Source organism: Tupaia chinensis, unplaced genomic scaffold (genome assembly GCF_000334495.1).
Source record: "Tupaia chinensis unplaced genomic scaffold, TupChi_1.0 Scaffold000195_1, whole genome shotgun sequence".
In the NCBI taxonomy this organism is placed as follows: domain Eukaryota; kingdom Metazoa; phylum Chordata; class Mammalia; order Scandentia; family Tupaiidae; genus Tupaia; species Tupaia belangeri.
Window position 1 is genome coordinate 1,738,895 of NW_006159670.1, and position 15,235 is coordinate 1,754,129.

Consider the following 15,235-nt stretch of genomic DNA (forward strand, 5'->3'; position numbering starts at 1 on the left):
CTGTTTCGGGCGAGCCCCCCCGCCTTTAAGCGAAAACCTCTCAAAAAAAAAAAAAAAAATCTCACGCCAGGTGTGTGTGCGTGCATGCCCAAGATCCCGAGAAGAGAATGGAGGAGAAGGGATTGCAGTATGGCCATCCCCCCTGGGGGGTGATTTCTCGCTTTCTGTCTCTCTGTCTCTCTGTCTTTCTGGCGAGTGCATGCACCTTATAGCAAAAACCTCTCCAAAAAAAAAAAAAAAATTGAAACCTGTGAATGTGCTTAAATATTACTGTTCTTTACTTACATTCTTCATTTCTTTTCCATCCAGCTATTATTTAAAAACTTTGCTTCAGTTTTTAAGTTTTTGTCTTTTAAATTTTATTGCATTGTAGTTAGACATTGTGTTATTTAAAATGTCTTTTTTTCTTCCTTTTAAATTTGAGATTGAATTTGTGATATTTTCAGTTTGGAGAACTTCTACACAAATTGCTAGTGTATCAGAGGATTCGTGTACATAGAGCGTCTGTGATGGTAACTGATTGTTTTCATTATGTGTTGGGACAGCGGATGGCATTCCGAATGACAGTAGTGACAGTGAGATGGAGGACAGAACTACTGCTAATTTGGCATCTTTGAAACTTGACGAATGGCTCAGTTTCAAATTAGAACCAGAGGTAAGTTGTTTCTTTCAGTTACTGTGAACTGATAGAGTATGCTAAAAATGTTGTCTTCAGTACTGAACTCATAGTGTTAGAGATCACAGCTTGGTTTTCAGTCTCCTGTGCGTTCTCTGCTGTTTCAGAGTTTATTCTAATAGAGAATTTGAAAAAAAAAAAAAAAACAAAAAAACCTAGGTGTGGCTTAGTTTTTAACCAAAGTAATTATTTTAGTCTATTTATATTGCTATAACAGAATATCACGACTGGATAATTTATGAAAACAGAAATTTATTTCTCAGAGTTCTGGAGGCTGGGAGGGCCTCACACTCCTCCCTGTCCTGTTGTGTTGGCCCTTAAGTTTCAACTTCATTTTCAACTGAATTTTTGGAAGTGACAAGCCATAGCAGTAATATTTGAGTATTTTTGGATGTATAGTCATGTGTCGCTTAATGACAGGCAGGTGTATTTTGAGAACTCCCTCGTTAGGTGATTTCCTTGTCAGAACATCATCGTGTGCTAAGGTAAACCTGTATGATAAAGCCTCGTGCCCCTAGGTTGTAGATCTGCTCAGCATCTTACTGTAATGAACACTGGAGGCAATTACAACTTGGTAGCAAATACTGTGTGTGTCAACTTATCGAAACATAGAATAAGTACATAAGGGTTCATTACAAAGGGTAGAAATAGTACACTTGTGTAGGTCACGTACCACGATGGAGCTTGCGGCACTGGATGTTGCTTTGGGTGGGTCAGTGGCAGTGAGTGGTGCATGAACCTGAGGGCCTGGGGCATTGCCGTATACCACTGTTGACTGCAGTGAATTTATGAAACAATTTCTTCAATAATAAATTAGCCCTGGCTTACTGTAACTATTTTACTTTATAAAGTTTTTTTTTTTTTTTAAGAGATTTTTGCTATAGGGTGCGTGTGCTCTCCAGACAGACAGACAGAAAGCGAGAAATCACCCGCCAGGGGGGATGGCCACACCGCAATCCCTTCTCCTCCATTCTTCTCTCAGGATCTTGGGCACGCACGCACACGCTCCTGGCATGAGTTTTAAGCCACTGGGTCCAGGACGCGAACCGCGGTTGACTACATGGGAGTCCAGCGACATTAGCCGTTAAGCTAACTGCTGGTCCCATATAAAGTTTTAACTTTTAAAATGTTTTTGGCCCTTTTATGATATCACTTAGTTTATAACACAGACACATACAGTTGTGTAAAAATATTACCTTATATCTTAGTCTATAAGTTTTTTTTTTTTTTTTTTTTAGTTTTTGTTATAGGGCATGTACACTCTTCAGAGAGACACAGAGAGAGAAAGAGAGAGAAGAAAAGTGGAAAAACACCCCCTCAGGAGGATGGCCATGCCATCATCCTTTCTCCTCCATTATCCTCTCAGATTTTGGGTACGCACCTGGTGTGTTTTTCAAGCCGGTTTAGGTCTGCGACTTAAACCATGCACTTGGCCATGTGGAAACCAGCTACTTTAACCACCACACCACCCGAGTGCCCCAGCTTTTTTCTATTTTTAAATTTTTTTTTTCACTTTTTAAACTTTTTTCTTAAAAACTTAGACATAAACACAGAGATTAATCTAGGTCTATGCAGTCAGAGCTGTCAATGTCATCGTCTTCCACTTTGATACCTGATCCTACAGAAGGACCGTGGTGAACGACACGGAGAGTCAGTCCGAGAAGGAGGAAGCGATGCAGTCAGGACAAGCAGTAAGCATGTGGCCTGTCGGGCTGCTGCTGGTTAACACAGTGCACCGTTTGCACTTCACTTTTTCTTTCTTACTTAATTTACAGGGTGAGTGTGTGCTCCAGAGACAGGCAGAGAGTGAGTGAGTAATGAATCACTACCCAGAAGAGTGATCACGCTGCAGTCCTTGATGTTTCTGGATTTTGAGCACACATGCACACGTGCTTGGGGTGCTTTTAAAGCTGCCAGGTCTGGGACTTGAACTGCACAGGTGGCAGTGTGGGATCCAGCTGCCTTAACCGTCACATCATTCGGTTGGCCCTGTGGTGAACTTTTTTCTTGTATCAGGAGTATACGATAAAACAGCAATAGAACATATGGTATAGTAAATACATAAACGCGCGTAGTCGTTTATTATCATTATCAACTAGGATGTGCTGTGTGTGATTACACCCGCTATACCTCATACCGGTGCTGCTGACGTAGGTCTGTTTGCACAGGCGTCACCACAGATGCATGAATAATGTGTAACGTAGCAGTGGCTGCACTACCCCTGAGCCATGGGTTTCTCAGCTCTGTTGCAGTCACAGGGCACCCTGGGACTGGATAAGAAAACACGAGTGTGGAGTACACTAGAGCTCCCTTTATTTCGTGTGACTGTTTCTGAGAGAAAGATACACACTTACTCTGTTTTCCCTTTCATGTAATCCTGAATTGGAAGGGATGAAATATTTCTTCTTCTTTTCTTTTCTTGAGAGGAAAAATTAGGCATTCCAGTGGAACTGGATCGTGGGTGGATGCCGACACGGCCCAGGTTGACCTGTTTTCTGAGCTGCAGTCTTCCTCATGGCTCCAGCATTGCAGAGCGGTGCACTACTGCTTGCGCTGCTGCAGGCAGGCCAAGCGTTTCTTCAGATTAGACGGTTTTTCAACAAAGCCTTCCCTCAATTCCATCTCTGCCTTTTTTTTTGGGGGGGGGGTGGCGTCATAGGGTGTGTGTGGTTGCCTGAGAAGGCAGAGAGAAGGAAAGTGAGACACTATCTCCTAGAGGGGATGGCCATGCTTCAGTCCTATCTCCTAGGAGTTTGGGCACGCATGCACAAGCAGCTGGTGTGAGTTTTCAAGCTGCCAGGTCTGGGAATTGATTTGCAGTCGGCCATGTAGGAATCAAGCACCTTAACCCCTATGCTACCTGCTGACCCCATCTCTGCTTTTAAAGATCATTCTGCATTCATTTCTAAAAGGAGTCAAGCTGTCAGTAGTTGACGTTGACTGCGTTTTCTCTTTTCCCACCCATTCATTTGTACTTGAGCCTGCTGCAGTCTCACTTCCATACCCACCAATCCATTGTGTTGATGTTGCACTTGCCGAGGTCCGCCGTGTTCTCCACGTTGTTGAAGCCGTTTGCCGTCCTCGATAAATGGGACCCTCTAATGTTCGGCACTACCGTCCTTACTCTCCTGTTTGTAACCTTGCCCTTCCCTGTTTTTCCTCGTTCCTGCCCCAGCTTCTTTGTCATTAGTTACTGTGACATTAATCGTTCCTAGTTCTTCCTCTTTAGTCATTCCTTTTTAGGGTATTTCACTGGTTTTCCATCTTTGTGTCTTAAATGTAAATTTCTCTGGCACTCTGTGCCTTACTCTGTTCTCGTTCTCCCGGCAGTTCCTGGAGACCTTACTTCCATGTGTAAATTTAGTTCTAGTGCACTGATGACTTGCAAGTTTATGTCTCTAGCTTAGGCCTTTCTATGTATTCAGCTGCCTTCTGGACATTAGTTGGGCGTTGTGCAGGCACTAAAATATAGTGTGCATAGAACTAAAATTGTTCTTTTTAACCCTGCTGCTATTTTTCCAGCATTAATTACACTCTACCACAATTATTTTTTACTATCTCTCTTAAGAGGCTTTTATTTGCTTTTACCTCTAGTACCTAGAATATGGTGAGAAATTATATTTCATTCATGCAGTAAAAATCCAAAATTAGGGATCAGCAGGTAGTGTAACAATTAAATCACTTGATTCCCATGTAGTCTGCCACAGTTTGAGCCCTAGACCTGGTGGCTTAAAACTCAGGCTGGATGTGTGTGTGCCCATGCCCAAAGTCCCAAGACGAGAATGGAGAAAGTATTGTGGTGTGGCCATCCCCCCCGGGGGTGATTTCTCACTTTCTCTTTCTCTCTCTCTCTCTCTGGCGAGCATATGTTCCCTGTAGCAAAAAAATCTCTCTCAAAAAAAAAAAAAAATCCAAAATTAATAGTAAATTAATTGAAATAGAAAATATGTTCCTTGAAACAGTTGCAGTCATTATTTACTAAACAAATAGGTATCTTGCCTATGTGGTACAGACTTCGGTGAAGTTTATTAAACCAAGGAAACTATTTTATTACAGGCAGCCAGCTTATTGCTGCAGCTCCGACAGAAGTGGCATAACTTATTTCTACGCCGAATGAGAGCTCCCTCTAAACCTTGGTCTCAAGTGGATGAAGCTACCATAAGAGCAGTTATAGCTGTCTTAAGCACTGAAGAACAGTCTGCAGGTTTACAGCAACCATCCGGGATTGGCCAAAGGCCACGGCCCATGTCATCCGAAGAACTTCCTTTGGCTTCATCTTGGAGGTCAAATAATAGTAGGAAAAGTACAGCAGATACTGAATTTTCTGAGGAGTCTACCAGTGCTGAAAGGTAACTTCATAGCGTTTTACCAAGTGGGAAACATCCAGAGAAATGATTTATCATAGAATACTATTTAAAAATTATTTTCTTATAATTAAGATATGCTTAAAGATTACAGTAAAATGAATTTTTTACTTATTAAACTTGTTTAAGTATTAAGGTAATAGCATTTTAAGCTACTGATTGTGAGTTATTTAATCAGGTAAACACTCAAGGGGCCAGCAGCTGGCATAGTGATTATGTTGCTGGACTCCCCCATGGCTGACCATGGTTCGAGTCCTAGACTTGGTAGTTTGAAAATCATGCAGGTGCACGTGCATGTGTTTGTGGCCAGGATCCCAGGAAGAGAATGGAGGAGAAGGAATTGCAGTGTGGCCATCTCCTAGGGGTGGGGGACGGGGGAGGAGGGATTCCTTGGTTTCCCTTTCACTATCTCTCTTTTTCTCCCTGGCAAGTGCATGTGACTTATGGCAAAAACCTCTAAAAAAAAAAAAAAAAGAAAGAAAGAAAGAAAGAAAACACTTAAAATGTTTAATTCCCAGAAATCACAAATTTAGGGTCTTTCAGAAAAATAGCATTTTGGGGGAAGAATTATTTAATTTTATTTATTCATTCATTTTATATATATATATATATATATATATAATATATGTGACCAGACAGAGAGAGCGAGAGATGGAAAGTGAGACAGCAAGCTGCCAGGTCCAGGACTTGAACTGTGGTCGGCCATGTGGGAGTGTTCAGCACCTTAATCATAATGCCACCTGCTGGTCCCCAAGATAGCAGCATTTTCAAATTACAGGATTTTTCACAGATTTCCTGCAGTGAGAAATACTGTCTGGCTTTTTAGATGAACTTCTTTACAAGCCTTATCTAATATAGTACCACTCCTTAGCATTCTTGCACAAGAGGCCTTCCATTGGATGGCTGCTGTTCTTGGTGTGAGGGTTATAGCAGTGTACAAAGCAGAGAAGCTCTATTTCATCAGAAAATTTACATTTTATTGAAGGAAGGCACATAACTATAACATTTCTGTTACAGTTCAGCCAAAATATTTTTTTCCTAGTATTTTGCAGTTAGATGGTGGTGGTTTTTGTTTATTATTTTGTTAATGAGAGACCGGGTGGCTTTAAAATACTAATTATGTAAAAACTGTATCATTATCTGTGATTCCACAATATTTCTGGTTATAAAAACATTGTTAGAATCAAATTTATGCTTCCTTGTAGCAATTGAAAGATTTTTTTTAACCCTGTTAGAATTGATAACAAAGACATTTATGCCTGTGAGTCTAATTTTATTAGGCAATATTAGTAGAAAGTGTAGTAAGAATAGGATTCTATAGTTAAAAAATTGAAAATAGAGTGACCAGTATATAGCATAATGATTACCTTGCTGTACTTTTACATAGTCGACCGTGGTTTGAGTCCTGGACCTGGTGGCTTAAAATTCACTCCATGTGGGACCAGCAGCTAGTGTAATGGCTATGTTGCTAAAGTCTCATGTAGCTGACAGCGGTTTGAATCCTAGAATCCTAGACCCAGTGGCTTAAACTCACGCCGGGCGCATGTGCGTGCGTGCCCAAGATCCCAAGAGGAGAATAGAGGAAAAGGGATTGCTGCGAAAAGATCCCCTTGGGGGGGGGGGGGGGGGGGGGGGGGTCTCGCTTTCTGTCTCTCTATCTCTCTCTGTCTTTTTGACAAGCGCATGCGCTCTATAGCAAAAACCTCTCCAAAAAAAAAAAAAAAAAATTCACTCCATGTGCATATGTGCCTAAAATCCTGAGAGAATGGAGAAGGGATTGCAGCATGGCCATCCCCCCCACCCCCCCGGGTGGTGATTTCTTAATAGCCTTGTCCTTGGGCGTGCATCAGGTGCAGTCTGTGCAGCGAATAGGCTGCGCATGGCCCCGGTACTTTTCGACACGGGTGTTGTTCCTCCTTTTCTTTGTCATCCCAGAGGTGAGGCCGCAAGAGCCATTTTTCCTTTTTAAAAGTAATAAATGGTCATGTAATAAGCCCTGGGAAATACAGAAGGAAAACAATTTATGAAGTGTAATATTAATTACACTTTAGAAACATATTATCTTATAAATTGGTTTTCCAAGTATGATACCATTATGAGCCTTTTTCATTTCCTTGTAAGTTGCAGCCTGGCATTCTCCGTTCTCTTAACTGTTAAGCAATGGGGCATAGAGTTTCATTCACTTGCAGACTTTTGGTGGTATTAGTAAGTGTGGCCTAGAGTTCATATAGCGTGGTAAGGAACAGAATGAAGACCCTTATGAAGATTCCGTTTTAAAGGAAGAAGGTGTAACCTTTGTGAAATTACTTCTTGGAGAAAAGGTTATTTATAGTTAATAGTTTTCATATGCCATGACTTGGCTTCTCTGACTTCTTTTTGTTTCCTAATCTTAAAAAAATAGTTGAAATGACCCCCTTTTTTTTCTAGCTAACGTAAAAGAGACAGCACTATCATGATTTTTTCAGCTGCTGGATCTGGAACTCAAACTGTAAAGTTGACCTGTGAGATCCGGCTGCCTTAACCACTCTTTTGCTAGCTGGTCCCAGTGCTCTCCTATTTTATTGTTAAGTATCATTAGACTTTAGTAATTTTATTTGTGAAAGAATCATGGATTTAATTTATTTATTGAGAGAAAAGTGAATTATGGGGAAGAATGACTGTAACTTGTCTTGAAAATAGAGTAATTATAATTGTAAGACTCTGGAAGCTTATGAATTATTGAAGATGTATCTTCTTTGTTTTGAATTTATGTAATATATTGGGTCATGACTCAATAACTAATCTTAAACACAAAAAAGTAAATGGTACACAGTAACACACTCCATAGCCCGGATTAGTTACCTAAGTTGTTACCTACTTGGATCATCTACCAAAATCTTTTTTCCTGCATGTCTCCTTTTAGTTCTTGCTTACGTATTATAAAGTAAATCTCGCACGTCGTGCTCTCCTTACTGTTCTGTATTTAAATATGCATCTCTTAAGAACAGGGGCATTTTCCCTCTCCATAGCGGAGGGCAGTTGCTAGTCCTAGCACAGCGATCTCTTTCCCAGCTCTTTCAAACTCTTGGTTTGAGTCAGTATCTAAGGAAGACTTATTATTTTAGGGTGTCCTGTTCCTTGTCTCGTGTGTGACTGTTTTGAAGAAGTCAGGTGAGTGGTGTTGTGAGAAGCCTCACATCCTGGGCTTGTTTCTTTGTCTCCTCCTGTTGTCGTTTATGCTGATACCCTGTGTACTTCAGGTAAACTGGTATTCACCTCTTGAGGCCATTGTTTCAACAAGAATATTTTAGATAAGTTGTGAACACAGCACACCAAGAAGTACTTCATGTCCAGTTGTCTCGTGAAGACCCATACTTTTTAAAAAAATATGCTATAGGGTGCATGCACTCACCAGAGAGAGAGAGAGAGAGAGAGAGAGAGAGAGAGAAATCATCCCCTAAGGAGGATGTTCATACCACAGTCTTCCTTTTCCTCTCAGGATTTTGGGCACACAAGCATAGGTCCCAGCATGTTTCTCAAGCACCAAGTCTGGAACTTGAACAGTGGTCAGTTGGCCATGTAGGATCCAGCTGTCTTAACCACCATGCCACTAGGATTTTAGAATAGAATAGTCTTAGAGTTTATCTGTAATACTATAGTTTTATTTAACAGATAAGTAAATTAAAGGTCAGATAAACAGCTTACTCATGATCATACCTAATTAGTTATAAACTTGGTACTGTCCTAGAAATCTGTATTTCCTGCCTCTAGTCAAATATTTTTCCCACTTTACCACATTGTATTTTTAGTATGATTTTAGAGTCTATTTTACTTAAACTTAGTATCTTTTTAAATTTTTATAGAAAATGTATTTTGTCTGTTGTTTTTTTAAATGTACCCTTAAAGATCAAGTATTCCTTAATTTCTATATAACAGAAGAATGAAATTCTCTTTTAAAATACTAATTCATAAATCATAATGTCATTGACACTTTGGATTGAAGAGGTCTGTATTATAAGCTTAAATATAATTGATTTTGTGCTTCCTCCTTATTTAAGAGTGTTGATGAAATCTCCGTCTTCAGCATTACACCCACCTCAGAAGTACAAAGACAGAGGAATTTTACATCCCAAACGAGGCACCGATGACCGATCAGATCAATCTTCTGTGAAATCTACAGATAGCAATAGTTACCCAAGTCCTTGTGCTAGTCCTTCTCCTCCGTCCTCAGGAAAGGTAGAGTATCTAAAAGTAGATGTAGGAGAGAGAAGAGTCATAGCACATGCAGTGTGATGTTTTAAATAGACAGTCCTACTTTTGTTTTTGTGACCTCTGTGCTGGATATACATTGAGGCTGGTACCCCTGTGACATGAGCAAGTATTTCTAGTTATTAGCATCCTGGGATATTTTAAAACTAGTAGATTATTCACTAATGGCACGGCTAGGTAGTTCATGTTTGCTTTTGTATTTCTTTAGAATCTTTTTTTTGTTGAAAGAAATAACAAAAAGATTGTCTTAATTTAAATTGGTTTTGCTTCATAATTTTTGAATTGGAAATAGTAGTTTTAATTGTTAGTTGATTTCTGCAACTCAGTGGTTATATTTGAAAACGTAAGACAAGCTAGAGGTAGGAAGGTAGAACATGTTGATAGGGAATTAAAAACTAAATCCTCTAACAAGTTCGTATGGATGGTTTCAAATGTTCAGAATGTTATTACTTTACTTTCCTGTGGTTTCAGTAGGTAAGTAAGTATTTGGGGGTTATGTAGCTACATGTTGTGTTTTGGTGAAAATGTCTGCTAAAACATTTTAAATTAGAGGAAGAGAGAGATTTTTGTGGATTTTCAGTTGTGGTTTTTTTGGTTTATTTTAAACACCTATATTATGGTATAATATAATTTACTTACAGTACATCAAACAGTTTAAACTGTACAATTGAGTAAACTTTGAGAAATGCATTAATTGTATAACCATGCACAGTCACGTACAGGACACTCTGTCACCGCTACTCAAGGTAACCACTGATCTACTCTCTGACCCTATAGGGGTTGCCTTTTCTGGAACTGTTTGCATGTCGCTTTTTGTATCTGGCTTATTTCACTGAATATTATTCTTTAGGAATTCATCTGTATCATTGAGTGTATATTAGTTTATTTTTATTACTGATTAGTATTCCATTATATGCTTTTTTCTTGTTTGCCAGTTGATGGACATTGGGGTTGTTTCCACTTTTTGGCTATCATGAAAAACGCTGATTTTATAGCATTGGTGTACAAATCTTTGTGTGTAAATTTGTTTCCATTCTTGGGCTAATACCTATGAGAAGGATTGTTTGTATAGTAAACTTATGTTTAACTACAAGAAGCTACCCAATTCTTGCATTCTCTTCAACAATTCATTAAGAATTCCATTTGCTCCACATTCTTGACAATTTTTGGCAGTAATTAGTCTTCCTAGTGATAGCCATTCTAGCAGACATGTAGCGATAGCTCATTGTAGTTTTAATTTGTGTTTCCTCACTGACGAAGCACATTTATGTGCTTATGTGCCATCCGTGTATGGTCATTATGTCAATGTCCGTTCAGATTGTTATTATTTATTTATTGTCTTTATTTTCTATTAAACTGTAAGAGCTTTCTATGTGTTTTGAGTACAAGTATTAATTGTATTTTGCTAATTTTTTCCTAACAGTTTACGGCTTGCTTTTTCATTTTCTTTGCAATGTCTTTTGAAGAGCAAGTGTATTTAATTTCGATGGAGCCCATTTCATGAGTTTTTTTTCTGTGTATCCTAAGAAACTTTTGCCCAACCTAAAATCACAAAGATTTTTCCTATTTCCTTGTGCTTTAAGTTCTTACACTTAGACATATGTTCCATTTTGAGTATCACTTTTGCTTATAGTCAATGATCCTTTGGGGCTTTTACCTACACAGTTGTGTACCAGTGCAATTTGTTGAAAAAATTACTTGTTTTTCATTAAACTACTTGGGCAGCTTTGTCAAATCAGTTGACCCTAAATATGTGTTCTATTTATTGGACCTTATTCAGTTTCATGAATCTTTATTTATTTCTTTGGCCAGTGACACATCAACTCAGTTGTAGTAGCTTTATAGTAAGACTTGAAATCAATTAATGTTTGTTCTCCCAACTTTGTTCATCTTTTTCAAAATTGTTTTGTGCTTTCATATAAACTTGAGCTGTCTTGTCAATTTCAACAGTTTTTTTTTTTTTTTGTATTTTCAGTGGAGTTGCATTGAGTTTATAAATCATTTTGAAGAAAATTTGATAATTAACAGTTTTAATCTTCATGTTCATAATGAGCCTGGTATATCTGTCCATTTGTTTAGATGTCCTTTAATTTATATTAGCAACGTTTTATAGATCTGAGAGTAAAGGTATTTATGACTGGGGCTGGCAGGTGGCGTGGTGGTTGAGGGAGCTGGACTCCCACATGGCGGACCTGGTGACTTGTTTTCTCACCTCCCCCCCACTCACTCTGTCCTTCTCTGGCCACATTAAAATAAATAAATAAATAAATAAATAAAATTAGATAATTTGTTTAAAAAGGTATTTATTACTTTCATATCTACCTGCTTATTTAGATATTCTTAAATTTCTATTAGCAATGTCTTATAGATCTGAGAGTAAAGGTATTTATTAAACCTTTTTCTTGTTAAATTTGTCCCTAAGTATTTTATATTTTTGATACAGCTTTTTTGGGGGGTGGGGGGGTTGGGAGAGGTTTTTGCTATAGGGCGCGTGCGCTCGCCAGAGATAGAGAAAGCGAGAAATCACTCCCCAGCGGGGATGGCCACGGCACAATGCTTTATCCTCCATTCTCCTCTCGGGATCTTGGGCATGCATGTACTCGCACCAGCGTGAGTTTAAGCCACCAGGTCCGGGACTCAAACCATGGTTGACTACGTGGGAGTTCAGCAACATAGCCATTATGCCAACTGCTGGTCCCAGTACAGTTGTTTTTTAGTAACTTCTATTTCCAGTTGCTCATTGCTAGTATGTAGAAGCATACTTGATTTTTGTATGTGGCCATGATCTTACTTCCTCCATGTGTTAATTCTATTGGATTTTTATGTAGATTTCTCAGGATATTCTACAGGTATGTTCATGCCATCTGTTAGTAAAGATAGTTTTACTTTTCTCAAATACAGGGTCTTACTGTTTTAATTCCCCTGCCTGTTTCCCAGCTGGGACTACAGGCACTTGCCACCATGCCCAGCTCTATTTTAGGCAGGGTCTCATTATGCTCCCTGCACCTGCCTATGGCCTCAGTTCTCTTGCCTCAGCCTTCCAAGTTGCTGGGATTGTAGGCACACACCGCAGCATCGGGCCTAGATTTACTTTCTCTTTCCAGTCTGCTGTGTATTTCTTTGCCTTATTTCTCTAGCTAGATTCTCCAGTAAAATGTCAGCTAGAAGTATGGAGAACAGATATCTTTGCCTTGATCTTACAGAGAAAGCAGTAAGTCTTTCACCAGTTTTGCATGATGTATTGGGTTGTTGGAAAAGACATGCTGCATTTTTGCAACAGATGGTGCTAATTCAGTTCTGGAAGTGCTAGAGTCATTTGCATCTATGGTATTGTTATGTTGTTTGACAGCTGACAGTTCTAGCTTCATTCTAAATAAAAAATTAAGCAATTTGGTCGAGTTCTGGAGATTTTACGAGTTGAAGATGAAAGACCAAGCTGCACTTTCACCTTATTTCACTTTTCAATAAAGGGAAGAATGTGCACCAAGCTTGTGAAAAGTTGTGTTAAGTTAATGGTGATGAGTGTCTACAAGAACATCAGGGCCAGAGGGGTTCATGAACTTCGTGCTGGTGACTTTGATCTCAGTGATGCTCCTTGGTCAGGGTGACCCACGGAGGCTGATGACGACAAAATAAAGGTGTCAATGGAGTCAGACCCACATTACACACACGAGAGATCACAGAAACATTGAATATCCATCATTCAAGTGTCCCCGACCGCCTGAGGAAGCTGGATACGTAAGCACGCTCGGTGTTTGGGTTCCTCCTTACTCGAAGTTCGCTTGATGGCGTGTATAATCCTCTGCCGTGCGCTCGTTAAATGTGAGGAAAGGTTTCTTTGTTAAAGCATCTGATAACTGGTGATGAGAAGTGGATTGTTTACAACGTGGTGGTGCGCAGATGATCTTGGTCCTGGTGTGATTGCTGTCCCCAGCAACATCGAGAGCAGACGCTCGTCAGAGGGAGGTTATGCCCTCAGTGTGGAGGGATTCGTCGTGTTCTCTGAGCTCCTGCCAAGAACCCAGACAGCCAGTTCAGATGTGTGCCGTCGGCAGTTGAGCAGTGGGGACGATTCCACGTCCAGAAACGTGCAGGGCTCACTAACCCTAACGGAGTCGTGTTCCGTCAGGACGGCGTGAGGCCACACGAGTTAGATGACCCCTCAGTGACTGCAGCTTGGACGGGTCAGACTTCCACTTGTTTCGCTCTTTTGAAAACTCATAACTCGATTCAGAGGCTGTAGTCAGCACCAGTTCAGTCGAGAAAGACAGGTCCTTCTGTGAACAAGTAACTGTGAGGCTCACTGAGAGATGGCAACAACTTATTGAACAAAGTGGGCAATATGTCATTGATTGATCTTTTTATAAATAAATTACCTTTGGAAAACGTGGAAAAAATACGTCATGACTTTTCTGACATCCTAATAGCTGTAAGACATTTTCTTTTGGATCTAGTTTTCCAAGTGTTTTTTTATTATGAGTAAATATTATGAGTAAATTGAATTATATTCAGTGCTTTTTAAATGTGTTTAGATGATAGCACAGTTAAGTTTACGAGTGAAACCGTTTTTAATCTTACCCTAGTATATATCTCGAGTCAATATCATGTCATTTCAGGCATAGTTTAAGAACCTTGCAATACTTTAAAAATTTTTTTAAAAATACTTCAGTTCTTTTTTTTAATACATTTTATACATGTTATAAATGCTACTATGTATTTTTACTTTACATAGTCAATTATCTTTTACTAGGATTTAAAAATCAGAAAAATGTATTTTATATTTATTCATATATTGAGCAGTCCTAAGCTCTTATCCTTTTGTATCATTATAAGGTCCTATCTTGTATCATTTACTTCTGCTGAAGATACTTTGTTTGGCATTTCTTCTAGTATAGATCTGCTGGAAATGAAGTTTTGTCTAAAAGGTTTCTTTCATTTTTATTTTTAGAAGATTTTTTTACTGTGTATAGAGTTTGAGGTTGGGGACAGCAGGTGGTGTGGTGGTTAAGGTGCTGAACTTCCACATGGCTGACAGGTTCAAGTCCAGGACCTGGCATCTTGTTTTCTCATTTCTTTTTCTCCCTGTCTCTCTCTAGTGAGTGCATGTGTCCTATAAAAATAAATAATAATAATGCTAAATAAAATTAAATAATTCTTAATAAAAAGAATTTGAGGTTTACAGTAGTTTTCTTTCATTAGTGTAAATAAGTCACTTCATTGTCATCTGGCTTACATAGTTTCTTACAGGAAGTATGCTGGCTTTCTTTTTTTTTTTGGAGAGATTTTCACTGTAGGGTGCGTGCGCTCACCAGACAGACAGAGAGAGACATAGAGACAGAAAGCGAGAAATCACCCCCCAGGGGGGATGGTCACGCCGCAATCCCTTCTCCTCCATTCTCCTCTCGGGATCTTGGGCACGCACGCACACGCGCCTGGCGTGAGTTTTAAGCCACCGGGTCCGGGACACGAACCGCGGTCGACTACGTGGGAATCCAGCGACATAGCCATTACGCTAACTGCTGGTTCCCTCATTCTTTTTTAAAAAATTATTTATTATTATTTATTTTAATTTGCTATAGGGTATGTGTGCTCACCAAAGAGAGAGACAGAGAGAGAGGGAAAGTGAGAAAGCAAGCCGCCAGGTCTGGGACTCAAACCGCAGTCAGCCATGTGGGAGTCTAGTACCTTAATCACCATGTGGCCTGCTGGCCCCTGTGCTATCATTTTTACATCTTTGTTTCTCTTAATGTAATATGTCTTTTTTATGTCTGTTAATATTTTTATTTTATGACTGGCTTTTAGAAATCTTATTCATTTTGGGAACCAGCAGTTAACGTAATGGCTGTGTCGCTGGACTTCTACGTAGTCGACTGCAGTTCACGTCCCGGACCCGGTGGCTTAAAACTCACGCCGGGCGTTGTGCGTGCGTGCCCAAGATCCCGACAGG

General features: G+C 39.6%; 1 protein-coding gene across 1 annotated transcript in view; it reads left to right on the forward strand.

Moving 5' to 3' along the window:
* The window catches only part of YTHDC2 (YTH N6-methyladenosine RNA binding protein C2), a 93,620-nt gene that overhangs the window by 70,367 nt on the left and 8,018 nt on the right, over positions 1 to 15,235 (forward strand). Inside the window, exons 24-26 of the mRNA XM_006146896.3 lie at positions 546 to 655; positions 4,733 to 5,025; positions 9,078 to 9,255. Coding sequence (XP_006146958.3) covers positions 546 to 655; positions 4,733 to 5,025; positions 9,078 to 9,255 — 581 coding nt within the window. The remainder of the gene's footprint in view (positions 1 to 545; positions 656 to 4,732; positions 5,026 to 9,077; positions 9,256 to 15,235) is intronic.